The sequence below is a fragment of the Miniopterus schreibersii genome, assembly GCF_964146895.1.
Source record: "Miniopterus schreibersii genome assembly, chromosome: 2".
Taxonomy (NCBI): Eukaryota; Metazoa; Chordata; class Mammalia; order Chiroptera; family Miniopteridae; genus Miniopterus; species Miniopterus schreibersii.
Window position 1 is genome coordinate 173,128,356 of NC_138102.1, and position 21,335 is coordinate 173,149,690.

Below are 21,335 nucleotides of genomic sequence, written 5' to 3' on the forward strand. Positions count from 1 at the left end.
TCTTGGCTCCTTGTCAGACACAGAGGTGTCTTCAGGGGGCAAGCCTGCTGTACAAGTCTACCAACACCCAGACATGGACTTGGGGCTTTTGAGACAGGCTCTGGAGAGACACATCCCTTTATCTTTGCTGACACCTCACCCCATGGGTGAGCTGAGGCTCTGCTTCACATGTCTTCTTTCTTATGGGAACTTGGCTGAAGAAGCAACCTGTACCCAAGACAAGCATTCTCATGGCAGAGGGAAAAGTAATGGCAAAGTCACACATTGGCTCTTAAAATTTCTGCCCAGATGTGGCATATATCACTCTGGTCACATTTCACTAAGCAAAACAAGTCTCATGGTCAAGTGTGGTAATTGGGTGGGGAATTATAGATCTCCTCCAGGGAGCAGGGATCAAGTCCATGATAATAGATAGAAACACAAAGCAAAGCAGCAAATTAGGGATGACAATGCAGTCCACCCAGGAATGCCTCTTGTTGTTACTGTTTTTGTCCTGTCACATTTATATAACACATTCGTCCGTGAGCTCTTCTAGGACTTGGGTGATGTCTTATACTATTTTTCTTTGTTTCTAACACCTTCTGTATTGTTAGGAAAGGAAGTGTCCATGCAAGTTTGCAAAGACTTGGGCAGAAGAAAGGAAAACCATGTAGGGTAGACATCAGACTTGGGGATGAAAATATTTCAAAGTTCAGATTCAGAAACCATCTTTATACTATGGAGATACTGCTGGCAGATTAGCAAGCAGGGTGGGTAGATGGCTGCTTATGGGCTGTGTGATTCCCGAGAGAGAGAGAAGGCCTCTTAGCGCCCCAAAGAATGCATATGTTCTAACTCCCTGCACCACTCAGGCTCCATTCGGGAAAAGTGAAGCCTGCAGTTATTTCAACAGAGAGGTTAATATGGGGAATTGGTGGGATTGATATTAGAGAACTAAAATCCCAAAAGGAGCACCGAGGCCACAGAGACAACTGCAGGAAGCGAGGCAGTGACGGCCCCTAGGGCTGGGGGAACAGAAGGAAGAGGCCGGAGTTACCAGAACCTAGAAATGCAGAGGAGGGGCCCCTGGATCTGAGCCCCAGACCTCTAATGAGGAGCTGCTGCCCTGCTGGCGGTGGTACCTCTGGGGTCTTGGGCAACGCAGTGAGTACAGTCGGGGGTGTTTTTTAAAAAAAAAAAAGAAAAAGGAAACTGGAACAATTGTCACTGTGAGGTTGAAGAATCACTGCTCACTGCTGGGGTGACATGGACAGGAACAACAGGAAAACAGGAAAAGCCACCTACTTGCATGCCCCTTTCCCCCTTTCGGTCTCCTGTGGTGCCCCCTACTGGCCACACATAGCAGAGAGCCAGGTTCGAAGCAGAATATTCTAGTGGCCGAGCTCCTGCTCCAGCTTCTTAGAGGAGCATGTACAAGAGGGAAACTAGGAGATGACTTAATAAGCAGTACAGACCCTCAGACCTGGGCTTTTACAATTTCAACTTCAATCCTTTGGCTAAAGTCATCTTCATCTAAAACTGATATGCTCCTGGGGAAAATGAAATGTTTAATGTTACTCTTCATTTACACCCATTATGAACACGTCTATCAGATCTCTTCTAGGGAATTAAAATAAAGAAGAGGTGGAAGGAAGAGCCATGGAGGGCTACTTTGGCTGCAGTGAAGATAGACAGAGGATGCCACTAAGATGGCAAAGGGGAAAAAAGGTCAGGAATGGAAAAACAACACGGGGGGATTATGGAAAATAAATTTTACCAACTTTCAAGCTTTGTAGATGCTTGGCAGAGTGTCTAGGTCTTTGCTGATCACAGTGATATAAATGAACTGCAGGAAAGTAGATAGATCTGTCCCTTCACTCAATATTCCCGCTGACTCAGATCCAATAGTCATATTATGAGACCCGAGATGGTAGCTGTGAGTGAGTCACTGAATGATCAATTTGTGCAGTGACAATTGCCTAGGTAATTTGGACAAAAATTTACTATTGACTGAATTACAGTAGCACCCTAATTAGTGGAACGCTGAGGCCTGGGTTATTTTAAATTGGGTTTTTCTGATCTGAAGATGAATTAGTATAAATCATTTATGTTTCCGAGTTTGTTGTTATAGATTTTTTTTTAAATGCTTTTTTCTTTATTCTGGCTCATTTCTAAATAGCAAATAAAAGGGATCTCCCATGCATTTGACTGTTGCAGTGCTTTTGTGTTTTCATTTTTTTTACATATGTCTTTATTGATTTCAGAGAGAGGAAGGGAGAGGGAGAGAGATAGAAACATCAATGATGGGAGAGTCATTGATCAGCTGCCTCCTGCACGCCCCTGACTGGGGATCGAGCCCTCAACCCGGACATGTGCCCTGACCGGGAATCGAACCTCAATCTCCTGGATCCTAGGTCGATGCTTAACCGCTGAACCACACCCGGCCGGGCTTGTGTTTTCATTCTGCATAGCCATCTCAGTTCAGTCAGTGTCAAGCACCAATTCAATGACAAGCAGCGTATAGGGCTGGATGAAGATGAATTAGTCATAGTTTCTGCTCTTAAGGGTTAATGGTTGATCTCACACAAGCTCTGGCTAGGAGCACAGGCTCTGGAGTGAGTGGGGCCTGGTCTCTAAATCCCTGCTTTGTTACTCACACACTGTATGGCCCTGAGCTTTGTTTTCTCCATCTGTAAATTGGGAGTAATAATAGTACTCCTAGGAAAATTAGCAGCGCAGTGTATAAATGCCTGTGGTAAATGTTCAATAAATGTGTCTATTATTATTGAAAATGTACATACCTGATATAGTAATAGATAATTATAATATGTGTGAGCTCTATATATGTTGATTTTCACTTTTGCTGAAGGTGGCAATAGATGAGGATTGGTTGGAATTGTTACCAATTCCAGGATATTGCTTTTTTCTCTCTCTCTCTTTTCTCCTTCCTAGAGTATTTTATCTTCTTTTTACCCCCATCCTTTCCTCTACTCGCCTCTTCTCCTTACTCAGATTACTGTCCACGTGCCCGGTTTCCTTAGCTCTGTGTACACTTACCCAACATCAAAGGTACTGACTGGCCTCCTGGGTCTTACCAATAGATTTTCAACCTCCGGCCCCATTAATGCATATCCTCTTATTATGTAACTAACATTTAAAAATATTTATTGATTCAAACAGTGATTCTCCAACTTTTTTCTAGCATCACATATGGTAATGTTTACTTACGTAACACACTTCTTTATACTTTCTTTGTTCCTCTAGAAAGCACATTAGAATACATGAGAGTAAACTGATGTTATAAAGGCACCTCGAATCTATTCTAATCCATTCTAATGTAATAGTCTTTAAAGAAAAAAAAATCCCGAATTTAAGCACTTTAGTCGTTATTAGCATCAAATTAATTGCAACAAACCTCACCATTAATCATGTCATAGCAGGATGTTGCAGCGCATGGGTGAATTAGACTTCCAGATTTGACTGTTGCTTCTTAAGACCTGTCCAAATACACATACCAGAAATGCCACTCATAGGTACATCTTACTTGAGAAACATTTGCAGACATGCATTTGGCAGTGTTGTTTATAATGATAAAACACTGGAAATAGCCTAAATGTCCACCAGCAAGCGAATGAACCATTAACTGCAGTGTCCTCATAAGTGGACTTGCACATAGACTTGTAAGAGCCCCTGTATCAACACATGTATATAACACACAAAATATGTGTTGATCGACTGCTCATGTTATAAGTAAGGCATCTAATCAGCAATAGGCTTTTAGTACTTAAATTTTTGGGGAGTCAAAAGTTATACATAGATTTTCAACTGCATGGGGTTGGGGAAGTGGTCAGTTCCCCGAACCCCCACATCGTTCAATGGTCAGCTGTACCTGGCAGAACCAAGACTCTAACCCGGGTTTGTTTTACCTTAAACCAGTAAAGTAGATTTTATTACATTGGCTCTTGAGCTCCTAGGCTCATATAATAAATAGTCTTACTATTCATAAAGCAGCTTCTTCCTCCAAAATTGTGAGAAAATACATTTCTGTGACTTAAACCCCCTAATCCATGGTACTTTGTTATGGCTGCTGTAGCAAACTAATGCACATACTATAGTTCACTCGTAATAATAGTCTTACTAGGTATAGACTTCTATATGCAGCCAAAATCCTTTCCCTCTGAATTTTTAAAGTCTTGCTCCTTTGATTCTAAAATTCAGTATTGCTGCAGAGAACTTCAAACACGTGCCGATTCCTCATTCTCTCTGTGTCACCTGTTTTCCCCTCTGTGGAAGCTCGTCCCCAGTTCTGAAATGTCACAGCTCTGTCTCTTGACGTGGCTCTGTGTTCATCTATTGTACTGGGTACTCTGTAGACCCTTTCAACTTGAATACTCTTGTCTGTCAGTTTAGGGAAGTTTCCTTGAATAATTCTTGAATTTTGTGGATGATTTGTTCTTTTTTCCCTCTTTCTGGAATTCCTATTTTTCAAATTTTGAACGTCCTGAATGGAATCTCTCATGCCCTTATCTTTTCTCCCCATTTTGTTATCTATAACCAAAAGATTTCCTCAACTTCTTTTTAATTCTCCTGTTGAGTTTTAATTTCTCCTCTCATTTTGTTTTAGTTTCTAAGAGCTATTATATAATGTTTTGACCTTTTAAAATCATATTTTGAGCTTTTTTGCACAATTCCATTATCTTAATTCTCTGAGCATGATGTTTTTTTAATTGAGATATAAATAACATATAACATATTAGTTTCAGGTGTGCACCATAAAGAATATAGTTGTATATATTAAAAAATGATTACCACAATAAGTCTAGTTAACATTTGTCACCATATATAGTTACAAGTTTTTTCTTATGATGAGAACTTTTAAGAATTACTCTCTTAGCAGCTTTTAGATATGCAATACAGTATTATTAACTAAAGAAGCCATGCTATCCATCCCCATCACTAATTTATTTTATAATTGGAAGTTTTTACCTTTGACCCCTTCTCCCATTGTGCCCACCTCTCTACCCCCAACCCACTACCTCTGCTCTCTGTATCTGTGAACTTGTTTTTGTTTGTTTGTTTTTTAAGATTCCACATATAAGTGAGATTATATGTTATTTGTCTTTATTTACCTGACTTATTTCACATAGCATAATGCCCTCAAGGTCTATCCATGTTGTCGCAACTGGCAAGATTTCATTCTTTTTGGAATAGTATACTATGTTTTCTCTATTCATTCATCAGTGGACACTTAGGATGCTCCCATATCTTGGCTGTGGTAAATAGTGTTGCACTAAAGATGGAGGTGCGTATATCTTCAAGTTAGTGAATACCCAGGAGTGTAATTGCTGGATCATATGATAGTTCTATTTTAAATTTCGGGGAACTTCCATACTGTTTTTCATAGTGGCTGTACCAGTTTACAATCCTACCAACAGGACACAAGGGTTCTGTTTTCTCCGCATCTTTGCCAACACTTGTTATTTTTTGTCCTTTTGATAATAGCTATTCCAACCAATATGCAGTGATATCTTATTGTGGTTTTCATTTGCATTTCCCTGATGATTAGTGATATTGAGCACCTTTTCATGTATCTATTGGCCATCTGTATACCATCTTAGGAAAAATGTTTATTCAAATTCTGTGCCCATTTTTTAAAATCAGGATGTTTGTTTTTTGCTGTGGAGTTGTACAGTTCTTTATATATTTTGGATATTAACCCCTTATCAGATACATGATTCGCAAATATTTTTCCCATTTTGTAGGTTGCCTTTGTATTTTGTTGATAGTTTTTGGTTTTTTGCTGTGGATAAGCTTTCTAGTTTGATGTTGTCCAACTTGTTTACTTTTTGCTTTTGTTGCCATTGATTTTGGTATAAAATCCAAAAAATCATTGCCAAAGCCAGTGTCAAGGAGCTTACTACCTATCTTCAAGTCTTACATTCATGTATTAAATCCATTTTGAGTTAATTTTTATATATGGTATAAAATCCAGTTTTATATTTTTGCATAAAATCCAGTTTTCTCAACTTCATTTACTGAAGAGACTGCCCTTTCCCCATTGTATATCCTTGGCTCCCTTGTCATAAATTAACTGAACATATATGTGCAAGGTTATTTCTGGGCTCTCTATTGTGTTCCATTGTTTTATGTGTCTGTTTTTATGCCAATACCATACTGTTTCAATTACTATAGCTTTGTAATATAGTTTGAAATCAGGGAGCATGATGCCTCTTGCTTTGTTCTTTCTCAAGATTGCTTTGGCTATCTATGTGGCAAATGCTATTGTTCTATCTATGTGACAAATGCTCTTAGAATTTTGGTAGAGATTACATTACATCTGTAGCTTGCTTTGGGTAGTATGGTCATTTTAACAATATTCTTCCAATCCATGAGCGTACACTATCTTTCCATTTATTTGTGTGTTCTTCCATTTGTTTCATCAGTGTCTTATAGTTTTCATTGTATGGTCTTTTGCCTCCTTGGTTAAATTTATTCTTAGGTATTTTTTGATGCAATTGTAAATGGGATATTTTTCTTAATTTCCTTTCTGAAAGTTTATTATTAGTATATGGAAATGCAACAGATTTTTGTGTATTGATTTTTTATTGTGCAACTTCATTGAATTTGTTTATTAGTTCTAACAGTTTTGGTGGAGTGTTTAGGATCGTCTGTATATAATATCACGTCATCTGCAACTAGTGACAGTTTTACTTCTTCCTTTCCAATTTGGATGCCTTTTATTTATTTTTTCTTGTCTAATTGCTCTGGCTAACACATCCAATGCTTTGTTGAATATGATTTTAACTGGGGGCTAAACATATATGGCTTTATTCATCATGACTTTTTAATGGATTTTAATGGATTTCTTCAGGTACCTAGTGATCTTTGGTCCATACTTAAGAACAGGAAATGCAAAACTTGGGTGTAAGTTCAGAGTAATAGGCGGAGCCTCCCACTATGGGCTTCATTGTAGGAAAATGGCTGGGTGGTTTCTTTTTGGAGTCTCCAATGTCACTATCTTTAGGCTGCCCAGGTTCCCCAGAGAAGAATTTGCCAGTCTTCTGCCTGGAAAGTTAAGGCCTGGCTGACAATATTCTGGAGCCTAAGGGAATGAAGATAGCTGGGAGGCTCAGCTTCCAGGATTCAATTGATCCTTCAGTTTTCACTCTAGTACCTCTATCTCTAACCATGCCTAGCGTCTCACAGTTCAGAGATCGCATTACCCTATAAAAACCAAACAAAGACAAAACTCCAGTTGTCTGGTAGAGTACAGGTGAGGATATGGGCATCTAGCTTCTTCTTAAACAGCTTTTAACTAGTACCTATTCAATAACCTCATTTATCCTATTTCTAGAGGTTTCTGGTCCCCCAGTTCTGAAACTTTATGAGATTTTGCAGCATAAATGTGATTGTTCTTGTTTTTCCCCAGAGCTGGTTTAGGATTTAGCTTTTTTTCTGGTCTCTTAGATCTGTTACCACTTCTCTGTCTGTGTTTCACATTCCAACATTTGGTTGCTGTTGTTTTTTACTATCTTTGTTTCTTGAGTATGTATGCCTTTATTTAAACACACACACACACTTTACTGTTATTTTCATCAGGTTTTGAGAGGGAGGAAAAGTGAATACAAGTGTTTAGTTTTCCATCTTTATGGAAGTCTCAAGAGGAAGGAGTATTTCTTAGTTTGTATTTAACATTCAAATAGCAAAGATGATAGGATGAAGTGCAATTAGAAATGACCATTGGAATAAGAAAAATGTCTGACATTGCTTTATATTCCAGGAGCTTATCAACTTAATCCTAAAATGAGGCTTGAAAATCGTTAGCGTACAGTCAGAACTCTGAATATTATATATTTAGTCTGATAATCATCTCATTCTTTTACTCATGACAAGCATACTTGAGATAAGGAGTTAGTTATTGCACTACGGTTGCCAAAAGCCCCAAAAATCTCTCAAAATAGGTCTTGTCACATAAAAAATTAATTGGTTGCTTTGTTCCTACTTTGATTTTCACTAATTTGAGGACATCATTTAAGTGACAGTTAATTGTATCACCTTTGCTTCTCCTTGTTAAAAAAGAAATCTCTATTTAAAACCTAATTAAGAACGTTTCCTGAAGCATTTTTTCCCCCAGGCTTCTTTACATTGGCAGCCTCGGGTATTTCAAGCAGGCAGGAGAGGAAGCTACAGAGCCTGGGCCTAGGCTCAGAAGTCTCACAGAGATCATTCTGCCACATTCTGTTGATGAAAGGCAGCCCCAAATCCCGCCTGGATTCGAGAGGTGGGGAGATAGACTCTAATTGTTGATAGAGGAAGCAAGAAATTCACAAAGGGGTGTGTGTATAGGGACGGGAAGAATTGTGGCCTTTTGTGCAATCTACTGCTGTCTTCCCTCTGGCCATCATTTATGCACATTTCTCTCATCTAGAAAATATAATTCCCGTTCTAGGATCCCCAAAGTCTCATCCCAATATGGCTTCAGGCTCAGCGTCCAGGATCTCATGTACCAGCCTCAGGTTCGGTTGGGAACAAGGACCCTCAGAAGCAGCCCTTCAGGTATGGTTCTTCTTGAACCAGAGATCTGTTCATGAAAAAGGCCAGTCAACTGCCTCCTATGTTTCCGGCTGCCAGTGGGGAGATGGGCACGGTGCAGTTGCAATAGATGCTTCTATTGACTATGGAGAGCGGGAAGCATGGAGCAGCCAGCGAGCCAGAGCAGCTCCGGAGCACTGCAAGCACATGCTTCAGGCTCCTCCACTCCAGGGCTGAGAAGCAGGCCTTGATCAGTTACCCGGCTCTGTTGCCCACTTACCTTGTGCCTGAGGTTTTTAAGTTTATAGAGGTCAATAATGTGGCTATAATTCTAAAATAACTGTACAGCATCATCTATAGTAGGTCGATGCTTCTTGAGAAAGATACTACTTGAAGTTTTAAACCGTGGAGATTTTCATACCTTTGAGGGTACTTGTTTGTTTTATCAATCTCAGAAATTTTAAAATAGGTATTAAACCAATTTTGAAAAGCCTCTCCATTACCTTTATTTTCCCCAAAGTAGTATCCCTTAGACAGAATAATGATAAAATAAACTGATTTTTTAAAATAAACTGATTTTTAGAATGTTCGAGTTAGGACAGGCAATGAACATATACACACATCTCTCCCCAACACCACCCCAAAAAAGATTTGTAGAGAGTAAAATATAAGAAGAAAACAAAACAAACGAATGGGAATATAAAGAGAGGTGTTCCGACCCAGGGAGGCGGGCGAGACTGCCTGAGTTCAAATCTGGACTCTGCCTCTTATTAGTTGACTGACTTCGGGCACATCCCTTTACCTCTCTGATTCTTCACCTGTAAGACAAGCCTATAAAGTACTCACGCCTTATTGTGAGGACTGAACAGGTTGGCATGTCCGGGATGCTTAGAACAGCGGCTGGCCCAGGCCCTATGTTTGTTCCCACTATAGAATCTCCAGGCTCCAGAAAAGGAAAACCCAACTTGGAAGCTTGTCAGTAGTGCTTGATTTAGAGAACTGTTACCTGAGCTCACAAAATGTCATGTGCTGAGAAGAAGGGAGGAGGAAACCGTGCAGTGGAGGAGGGACACGGGCTTTTAGCCTGGAATCGTGTCAGGCGTGGCCCTGCGTTTCAGCTTTCAGTTATCATCTGAAATTGTGAATCCAAATGGGCTTCTTTATTGGTCATCTATTTCTTTATGACATCTTTATTTGGTATTAAAATGCAATGGTCTGTCTCAAATAAGGTGAAAAGGCTAGGAGGGTGAAATAAAACGAACCACCTTCAAGGTAACTCCCGGTTTTCCCCTCTCCCTCGTTGATGCCATCACGCATTTTTGGGAAAACCCTAGAGACAATATCAGATAAATGCTGTGACTTCCTCATGCACCCACAGAGCATTTATCTCTCATCCATCAAGTCACATTACCTTTTTCTGAGAATGATATTCTCTCACAGAATCCAAGAGAAGCAAAAGCGAGAGGAAAATACTTCTCTAAGGAATCGGTTCATACATTTTTGTCTTCATAGTCTCTGGCCTTTCTCTCCTTCAAATGTTGTCCCAAACTCACATTCCCAATTCCATTCCCAAACCAAACCCCATTTCTGACCACCCTCTCTCCAGGCCAGTTTTCGCTCTTCCTCCCATCATTTAAACAACTTGAGAATCCATCTTCTTGAAGAAAAACATTTAATAGCAATTTTTTCCATGACTCTCGCTTACTGCTATTCAGAAATCTGTACCCGCACTGTGTCCCGGGCACTCACTAGATCCTGGGGCCACAGAAATGATGATCATTTGGCCTTTTGTCCTGAATGAGCTCAGGGTCCCGGGGGGAAGGCATGCGAGAGGAGGCTGATTCTCGCCGTTTGTCCTATGCTCATGTTCACTTCTATTATGGTTTGTCTTCCCCACTAGCCTTTAAGCCCCTCAAGGACCGAGATTTCATCTGTTTTATTTACCATGTACAATCAGTACCTTACAAAGTGCCCTCAGTAAACATTTGCTGTGTAAATGAATGAAAACAAAGACAGTACAGAATGATCAGTAAATTAATGTGTGCTCAAGATAGGAAAAAGCTCAGAGGAGAGAGTGCTGAATTCTTTTCGGGGCGGGAGTGCAGAGGCGGGGGTGGGGAGGCTTGCTGGGGAAGGTGACTTCTGAGCTGGATTTTGAGAGTGATGGCTACCAACATTGATAGGCCTTGCATGGTGTCCAACTCATAGAAAGTACCAAATAAAAGTTTGCTGGGCTCTTTGCAATTTATGAAGCAATTATACTTACAGTATCTCTAATATTCTGTTATTTAACTCATGCCTGGGAGGGCAAGACATGGCTATTTCATGCTGGATTATGGGGTCCTGGAAGCTCTATATTTTACCTAGAAAACCTCCCAGTTGTGTAGGAACACCTACTGAAAAATTCAAGGTCATGGTGTGTGTGTATGAGCCTTGTGAGAAACTTCGGAGGCTGGCTGGGCCACTGGCTGAGAGAGAAAGCAATCTTAAGTATTTGCTTTAGAAGAGGGGCCTCATCCAGGAGAGAGAATGGGAAAGGAACGGACAGAGTTGATTTTCAGATACTCACCTCACTCCTGAGCCAGAGCTCATTACCTAACTCCTATATCCACCACCCAAGCCAGTTTCAGATAATAAAATTCCTGAAAACTCAGGATGGGGGAGAAGAGAAGAGCAGATACAAACAAAATACATTTTTAGTTGAATTTATCTAATGACCATACCATACTGAGGAAAAAAACAAGATATGAGGCCTAGACATGGTATTAGTTTATTATTAGATTTCTTAATTTTGTTTAGCTCTAGCTCCTTCCCGACATAATGATGTTAATGCTCAGGAGACTGAGAACCAAAGCAACTGAGATTTGTGAGACTCCTGGCCCTGGGTGACCTCCGGGCTCTCCCCTGCTGTTCTAGACATGCCCTCCCTGTGACTGACTGAAGATATCATGTATGAGTAGCACCAAATTACATCCAAGAGCAGACCCCTCACCTCCAACTAATCCTCACCTTGTGTTTTCAATATGTGTGCGCAGCTTCATCATACACAATAAAGACACGTTCTTCAACAACGCCACGAGAAGTAGAATCGTACATCATATTTTACAGAGAATAAAGTACGAAGAAGGGAAAAACAAAATCGGTAAGTAGCGTATTGGTATAAAAAGCTATGTTTGACTTTGGGGGATTGCAAGCTTTTTCCTTTGGTTTTATGAAGTTAATATCCATTCTAGAAATGCTCATCCTTTGTGAAACCTCTGACTTTGCTCTTGATGGGCAACTCACAGGCGTAAAATCTCGATAGCATCCTTAGATCTCCTTACCTCGTGTATCTAAGATCATGCAGAAATTCTCTCAGTTCGACAAATATTTACAGGGTGCCCATTACAGGCCAGGCACTGGACTGGATGTTGGGAGATGAGCACAGCTCTCTCCTGGAGCTTATGTACAAGAAGTTAAAAGCAGACAATAAATAAGTAAATGTAATAAGTAGCATGCAAACTTTGAAATGGGTGGCATTTCAGAGATAGACTGGGAAGGGGCGGGGGTGAGTTCAAACTGAGATGGAATGGTCAGGGAAAGCGTCACCAAGAAGCTGAAGTTTGAACAGAGGTGACGAAAGGGAGCCAGTGTGGGCTGATGCACATGCAGAGATGAGCTGTCAGACTCCAGCAAATTCTCCAGATAATCATCTCCCCCATTAACCAGCCCCCACAATTTACATTTTGGACATTTTTGCGAGAACTTTTCCATGCTATGTTACCAAATTTCCTGCGTTATTAAACAGATCATTGTATTAGGAGGAAAATTTGGGTGGCTTTGTCCCTATGTCTGTCACAGCAAGATTTTTATTAACAGTTTGAATAATGACCTATATCAGTCAGGGTCTAGTCAGAAAAACAAAAATCCCACATAAGTTGAAGAGGGAACATTTAATATAAAAAACCCACTGGGACAGAGGATTGGAGGAATGTAGGACTGGCTAGTGAAGAGTAAGGAGAACTGTAAAGAAGAGAGGAATAACAGGTGTTGGGAGCAGCCACCACCCCTGGAGAGACTCCCCCCAACAAAGCTGAGATGGACCCTGTTGGGCGGGGTGCAGCTGTGGTTCACTAGCCAGCAGGGCCGTTGGCTGGGGTTCCTTGCCAGCAGGCCTCTGGGAACCTGCCCTTTCAATACTGGAAGAAGCTGCCTGGAGAGGTCCAAGGATGCCATTCGAGCAGCACTACTCTATGAGGCTGTTCAAGGGGCTCCTGCCCTTGGGGAGGTGCCATGTGCCACTGGCTACCATGCACTGCAGGAGCTGGGTGCCACAGAAGCCACGTGTTGCAGAAGCCTGCTGAGAGGAGCATGCTGGTACCAGGGAGACACACTCTTCCCTCCTCCAGTGTCCCTCCAGGGCCTTCTGTTAACGCTTAACATTGTGCCATCTGGCAAAGGAGAAATATTTGCAAGGTCCAACTCCATTATTGCAAAGCAGGCAGTTAAGTACCTTTGGAGCAAAGGGGCGATAAATTGATAACTGGCACTTAGCCCGAACAGCCTGCTCATCAAGCTTTCAGGTGGGGTGGAGACTGGAAGGAGGCATTAAATATGTTCATCATTGCAGTCAAGAGCCTAGCTGATCCCGGGGATCCGGGAATCTCAGCCAGATCCAACAAGATGACATTTGATAGTTTGTAAATGTAAAGTCTTACACTCACATTCAGCAAAGCAACCACCCTGGTGCTGTGGAGAAATGTTGCTCAACATCAGGGAGGAACAGACTGGAGAGGTTTAGTGGAATGGAGCTCAGCGTGAGTCACTAGTTCAGTGAAGCTGCCAAAAACGACTTAGATCCCAGGCTGCATAAATCGAAATATAATAGGGAGAAATTGACAGTTACTTAGTCCAGATCTGAATATACCTAGAATAATATTTTCAGTGAGAGTCCGTGTGGGTGGGAATGATGACAGTGAACCTGATTTAGGTCTGACTTACCTTCAGTAGTGTGGTGGGTTAGCACGTCCTCATATTCTCTGCAGCATCACCCATCCTTGAGACACCCCCTCTGCATAAAGTCCCCCATGACCATTCTAGCTTAAAGGAACCAGTCCCTCTATTCATATGGCAATTGTTTCTGTGTGTTTATTTGATAATTAATCATTTACAACTCTTCTCTTATTACCTTGGGTTATTTATTTTCAATGACATTATGAAAATTCTACCAACTAAAGAGAACCACTGTTAACATTTTGGTGTGCTAAATAATTTAAATATTACATTAGTTGATTCTTGATATTTATCCCCTATTTGTCCATGTGATTTTTAAAACAAACGTAGGATGCACTACACTTACTGTTTATCATACATTTTTATCAGTGAACATTGTTTCTTGAACATACTAGAAAATAAGTGAATGGGAGTGAAATGATATGGCAGCAGCTATTCTAGATTATTTCATATAAAATGGAAATAATTTTTTTAAATATTGCCTTTGCTAAATTGGTATTATAATTTGCAGCACACCTCATAACTCACTGTGATGCACTAGTGTGCTGAGAATCTTCATCTGAAAACTGCAAGTGTAGATAACAGGCTCCTTAATTGTAAATAAGTCCCCTTATTTGTCTTTGTATCATCTTTGCCTAGCACAGTATCTGGCATATGACAGAAGTGTTGTTGAATTGAATTGGAAATCTTTTAACATGATCAATGTCCAACTATAGCATCCTTATACAGTAAAAAAACTGTGTATAATGAAGCCATATAGCAATTACTGTGCTTAATTTTTCATCTCAAATGTGGGCTATTTTTACAACTAGTCAAGATGGAGACAAAAGAAGGGCAGAGACAGTGTTTTTTAAATGTTCTGAAGGAGCACAGGGAGTATAATATCACTAGTAAGAAATGATCTTTTCTTACTAGCTTGATCGTTTGATGAAAAATAGAGAATTCTACTCAAGAACCCCCAGTGCTTTGAAAATAAGTAATGATGAACTGAAAAATTAGAGATAGCCAATTACAAAGTGAATTATTAACCCAGGATTAGGCATTATGCTAAAAATATGAAATAAAACTACAAATGCTCTGTTAAGCCAATGTTTCATTGTCATCTTTGGTTTCATTAATAAAAGAAACAACATATTAGAAAAAATTTAATTTACTGATAGAATTAATGTTTATCCAATGTTATTTTCTGCCTGAAACTTTTTCTGAAAGTATCTTGCAGGAACCAGCATTGATTAGAGATAACAAAGATACTGATTTATAAACATGATTCATAAGAGAATTTCAGTGGAATATAAACTACCACTATGTAAGTTTTTCAGCTTCACTCTGAATTTATTATAACTGAAAATCAAACCTGTTGAAATTCATTTTCAAAATACAGCAATTGATAGATCAACAGAGATTTATTTAACAATGTAAATGCATAAAATAAGCCTTGAAGTTGATTTTCAAAATTGGTGCTCAGAGGGGAAGTTAGTAAACTGATAGACTTCAAATATTAACTACTTTCTTACTTTGCAAGACTTTGATAAACTGTGATAAACTTACAAAGGGCATCAGTAGAGTCCCTTCTTAGGTCCATGTGAATCCTGTTTTTTCTAATATCTGGAATGTTTGAAAGTCATTGATGAGATATGTGAAATTCTCAATAGTGACTCCAGGAAATCAAAAAGCTTTCTACACATTTATTCATTACAAAGGTATTTATTGAGAGCCTCCTGTGTACTAGATAAAATACAAAGCCCTGTGGATATTTGTATTTCAGATGCTTTCCTTAGACATTTAGTGTTAATGTCAAGCATCTTAAAGCATGTTACTGTGTTTCTATGATTAAAAGTACCTAAACATTGATTGATACTCCATCAATACAGAGTAAATCTGTGCATGTTCCATTTTCCAGTTAGGCTAAGACTGTGGACTCTAATCAGGATCTAAGCATAGAGAGCATTTCTTTATAAACGACTTGAGAGACATCCTTCCAGTCATCCTCTCTCAGATACATTTCAGGAGGTAGCATAAATCTCAATCTGAAAGAAACTTTAAAGATCAACACATTAAACTTCTACTGCTGGCCAAGATGGAGCAGCAGGCACAAGACTTTCTGTCCCACCTGAAACAATAAAAAAAGGAAAAACAGAAAAAAATGTACTAGTTAATCTGATTGTGTGTGTATGTGTGAAATTAAATTTATACTTTAAAATCTTCTAACAGAGAAAATTCCAGGCCCAGATTATTTCACTGGTGAATTCTATCCGCCATTCAAGAAAGAAGTAATACCAATTCTATAAGAGTCTTTCACAAAACTGAGTAATAGAGATTATTTCCTCTCTTATTCTATGAGGGTTATATTACCTAGGTACCAAAACCAGGCAAAGACAGTAGTGAAAAAGAAAATTACAAATTGATAGCCTCTATGAATATAGGTGCAAACATAATAAACAAAGTTTAGCAAACAAAATCCAACAATATATATAAGAAGTATAATAGATCATGACCAAGTAGGGTTTATCCAGTCAATTAATGTAATTCACCATATTAGCAAAGTAAAAAAGGAAAGCCAGAAGATCATCTCTACAGACACAGAAAAAGCATTTGACAAAATCCTACATGTGTTCCTGATAAAAACGCAGCAAACTACAAATAGAAAGGAACTTCCTCAACCTTATAACATGCATCTATGAAATACTTATAGTTAACATTATACTTAATGGTAAAAGACAGAACACTTTCCCCCTTAGATAAGAAACAGTTCAAGTATGTCTGCTCATATATTCATCATTTTACTAGCCTATGCAATAAAACAAGAAAAGAAGTAAAACTGCCTTTATCCTCAGATGACTTGATCATCTATATAGAAACTCCATTTTATGGGTGAGAAAATTGAGGCCCGAAGACAAGAGGACTTTTCCAAAGTGATACTACTTGTTCAGTACACAAGAGTCAGACTTGTCCACATTAGAAGCTTCTGGATAAAAATAGAAGAGCTCCTGGTGGAAAATCATGTTTTTTTATGATACCTTTGTCCACTCGTATAAGTATATTCCAGTCTCTAGGCCAGCCTCTGTACCAGGTGTACTTCATTGTTTTCTGTTTAAAAATTCCCAGGTCTTGATTTTAGCTTCCTAGCAAATAGCAATGTTCTCTCTAAACTGTTGGTGTTCCCAAGTGGGTTCACCTCACTTTCGAAAACCTAGATGGTTTCCTCCTGAAAGTACCACCCTTACATTAGTCTTGAGTATTGTGAGAGCTGAAACTCTGCATTAATGCGAACTGGACCTTATGTCATTTTAGGTCTGAATCGTTTGCTTACCAATGGCTCCTATGAAGCTGCTTTCCCTCTGCACGAGGTATGTCCTGCCCATTGTCCGTCTCCCAGTTTCTTGTTCTTAAATCAGCTTCTGGAGATAGTCATTAATTGAGTTTGTTGATATGACATTTGTTCAGAATGAATTTAATTTGTTCAGTAGATAATTAGGCCTACTTGCCTTGTGCCCCAGCATCGTTTGGTTTATTTCTATGTGTCTTTTTATGTAATTCCAAGAATACTTGAAACAGGAGTCACTCAACATGAATTCAGAGGAATAGCTGAGGGACTCCAAGTCATAAAATTAAAGAGGCATTGAAAATTTGCATGAGGCAGCAGACCCAGAGGGGAAATGTTCCTGAAATATATAGGCTCTGCAACAAAGAAACGCATGGTTATTCTTTAAAGAGTGGGAAGAAGCCATCTTGCAAAGTCTCTGGTAACCAAAGGGTGAAAAATGGAATTAATGGTAGTGTACTTATCATTGCTCTTTAAAGAGATGTGCAATCTAATTTTTCAAAGCGTACTATTACTTTTTTTATTTTCTTATTTACCACATGCTCTTTGCCATATATTAGAACTTTCATAAAAGTAACTGTGGTTACCCTTAACTCCGTGTCCCCATTAGATCTTGGGTTACTTCACCCAGAGTTCTCCTTACAGATGGATTTTTCATTATTGGTGAGACTTGTCTTTCTCATAGCGTTGTGCCCCTGTGCCGTACTGGTCACTGTGTGGCACAGAGAATATAAAGATAAATATGGTGCGTGCCCTCTAGGACATCACAACCTACCGGGAGGAAACTATTGTTAGAATGATTTCTAGAACAGTTTTCTACTAGAAACAATGTTAACAGTTTGCCAAGAAACTTTAGAGGACAATTCACCTGTCCCCACGTGGCAAGTCTTCTCTTTTATCTAACAGTTTTCTTCCCTTGGTTTCAAACACCATGGGGACGTAAAAGGTGACTTAGAGTTTTTAAAACTTTATTCATAACAAAACTAGTTGCTTTGGTCTGAGACCCTATTTATAGTCTACCATGAAACGTTTATGGAATGATCCTTTTAGTATCACAGAAGGAAAGTCTTTGACGAAAAGGTTTTCTAGAGCCACACAGAGGTGTTTCTGAGCTCTAAAGACAGATTTCCCACCAGAACAGCACATGGCTTCCTGGAGTTATTAGTTGGCATTGCCAAAAAAGAGTTTTGGTGGGTGCTGCGCCCGCCCACTGCCTAGCCCTCGCCCATGGTAAGAGCAGTGTCTGAGCAGCGGTAGGTGGGCAGAAGTGTCTGTGCAGGTGAAGGGGTGGCGGGCACGAGGGGGTCTGAGGAGACGCAGCTGTGAAGCCCCACGGAGTAAGCCAGGGCCTTCTCTGTGGTTTTCATGTCTTGGCAAAGCCCTATGTTTTAAGAGAATGTCCAAATTAATAGCAGCTGCAACAACATAATTGCTCTTTTGCCTTTTTACTCTCAGTTTAACTTGATTAGAAATTATTTAACCTCATAACCTTCAGGGACAGGAAGGCAGGGAGGGCAAATATTAGTGCCCTTGTTTCATGTTAAAATTTTAAAGAAATTTAGAAGTTGAGAGAAAGGTTAGCCCCCCTCTAGTCACACAGGGAGTTGGTGGTTGAGCTGAGACTAGAACTCGAGTTTCTTGTCCCCCTGCCCCGTTTACTTTCCACTAAAAAAGGACTTCTCAGGTTAAAGGACTTCCCAGTAATTACCTCACCTCCAGGAAGTGCCTTTTCTGTTTGTGAAGCTAGTGTTGCCACTAACGAAACTCAGAAAACCCCACCTCGGTGGCCCTTGGTCTCCTCATGTGTACAATGAGGAGGTAGAATTAGTTTTGAATTTTTCTAATTTTGAAGTGACTTCCAGCTTTTACATTCTAGCACTGTCTTATAGACAAGGCCGTGTGACAAGAAACCACTATGGCTGTTTACCAAATAGCCTTGACTTAGCAAAGAGAACTAATAGGTCTCGGGTATGGCCTCTGAGCAAGTCACCTTATTCATTTAAACCACAGAAGAAGCCTCATGAGACAGATACTATTAGCTCCATTATGAACTAGGAACCCAAGGCTCAGAGAGCTTAAGGTCTCCTGACTGCACAGTAACAGAACTGAATCCACACTCAGCTCCAACCTGCAGATTCTAGCAAACACGTGCTTCTTACTGCACAGGATGATCAACAAGATAATGTCCAGAATAACTAACCAAACTTCTTTCCCTTCAATAGTACGGATCCATTTTTTCTCACACCTCTATGGCTACTCTTGCCATCAGAGACTAGTATTCTTGTTAACGTTCCTTGTGGCTTCTGTGGGCCTCACCTCACCGGCAGTGTGTTTTCCTCCCAGGGAGGTTACAGGAGTAAAAACTCCATTAGAACCCATGGAGCGGAAAACCACCGACACCTGCTCTATGAGTGCTGGGCCTCCTGGGGCGTGTGGTACAAATACCAGCCTTTGGATCTCGTAAGGTGAGTTTTTAACCAACTGTATTTCTAAAGCTTGTACAAGATGATTAGAACAGACTGTCTGCTGGGACAAGAAAAACCAGTCTGAGGCGCACAGCTCTTGCTCACATCTGGCGTCTTTCCAGGAAGGCAGCTGTCGGGCCATGGGTCATTCTTGGTAAACCAGACCTCCCTCCGACAAGGGTGTGTTTCCCAAATAGGCCTGCGGAAGGGGCCTGTGAGATCAGCCAGGTCTCCCACAAGACTCCATAAGGAGCGTGTCACCATGTGACTTGCTGACAAATTATCAGTAGCAATTGTAGAGAGGCGACACTGCTGACATATATTAAGTGACAGATGGAACATTAGTTACTATGATGTAAGTAAGAAATACGTGGTGCAGTCATGCTAATAAATTTCATGTTCATTTCAATTGTCACTTGAAACTATAACCTTTATAGATTGTTTTAATAGTTCAGGTCAAAAGAGTAGATCCTCTTTTAATCAATAATAATTGCGCAGTGAGAATGTATTTTTTTAAGTGTCTATATATGCCCAACTTTCTGCCATGGCTGTGTTCTACTCTGACATCTCATTATTTATTTAGAAGACTGGTTATTAAAACTGGGTAGCAACAGTCCACACCTCATGGATTTCTTATTAAAGAGAAAGTCATGTCTCATTTCCTAGACTAGCTGGATTTGTCTCACTTTCACGGGGGCCCTCAAAAAGTGAGCCCAGAGGAAAGTGAAATAGTAAGACAACTCATTTACGTTTCATCTCCCTGGGTAGTCATTCTTCCTGCCAGAGTCCTTGCTACCAAGTATTTACTACTGTTGACTAAAGGACGTTGATGAATTGTGTCCCATTCTTTGTGTTGGTAAAATAAGTGATCCAGATGATTTGTGTGAGTGGAAAATATTTCCTGAGATGAGATCATTTTCCATTGACCAGTTTTAATACAAGATAAAACAATGGGGGGTGGGGTAGGGAATAAGAGCAAATTCTCTTCCCAGCCTCAGTTTTGTATTACCCGATTACAGTGCTTAAAAATTACAGAAAGCTCATGGAGGCAAAACATATCTTGTTCATGATTAATACTTTGTGTTGATTAATACTTTGCAGTTTGTCAGTGAGTATTAATAACTGCCATTGTGTTTCTAGTATGATGCTAAGTACTATTGGCAAAGACACACAGAAGCCACAGTCTCTGGCTTTGAGAAACTCTTGGTTTCCTTCAGGGAAACAGGCCCTGCATACTTGAGACAACTATGAAACAATACAAGACTATGCACAATTACGTAAAATGTCTGATGGAGGTGGTAAGTTTTACAAGAATTCAGAAAATTGGAAAGGATGTGCCTCTGTGGAAGGCTCTGTGGAGCTGAGCCCTGAACAAGCAGTGGGACTGGTGTTGGCAAAGGAAAGGGAGAGGAAAAGCACAAGCGAGATTTGAGTAGGGTGAGGTGTGGAGCATCTAGAGAAACTCATCTCTAAAACAGTTCTTGTCCTATAAATTGTGCTTCCTCCACATCTCTCGAATCTGGCCACACCCAGCCTCTCTCCTCCACCATACTGCTTCGTCCCCTGTCACCTAGACTATGCCTGTGTCCCCTACTTGGTCTCCCTTTCCCCACTCTGGCCCCTTCCAATCCATACTCTTCCCTGCAGAAAACAGAGTGACCTTTTTGGAATGTGAATCTGATCATGTCCCTTGATCGTTAAAACTCTCTCATGAGTTTCCATTTCTCTCAGGACAAAGATCGATGCATTTAGCATGTTCTCTGCAAGACCCACTGAGGCCCAGCCCTCACCTACCTCACGCCCACCTCTTGTTCTCAGTGTTCCAGTCACACTGCCCTTAATTCATTTGGTCCCTCCTACCACAGGACCTTTGTACACACCGTTTCCTCTGCTGGAAACTACCTTATCACCAACCCTACCTACCTAACTCACTGTCATCAGCACAACAGTCACCTTCTCAAAGAAGGCTTCCCTGACTAGGGTGGTCAAATGGGCTTGTTATATATGCTAATAAAATGGTAATCCTCTCCCTTTTAGCTCTTTTC

General features: G+C 40.2%; 1 protein-coding gene across 2 annotated transcripts in view; it reads left to right on the forward strand.

Annotated features, from left to right (window-relative positions):
- The window catches only part of ANO4 (anoctamin 4), a 227,097-nt gene that overhangs the window by 159,551 nt on the left and 46,211 nt on the right, over positions 1–21,335 (forward strand). For both annotated transcript variants that reach the window (XM_081127861.1, XM_081127860.1), the window contains 3 exons: positions 11,547–11,653; positions 16,795–16,850; positions 19,169–19,290. In XM_081127861.1, coding sequence (XP_080983987.1) covers positions 11,547–11,653; positions 16,795–16,850; positions 19,169–19,290 — 285 coding nt within the window. The remainder of the gene's footprint in view (positions 1–11,546; positions 11,654–16,794; positions 16,851–19,168; positions 19,291–21,335) is intronic.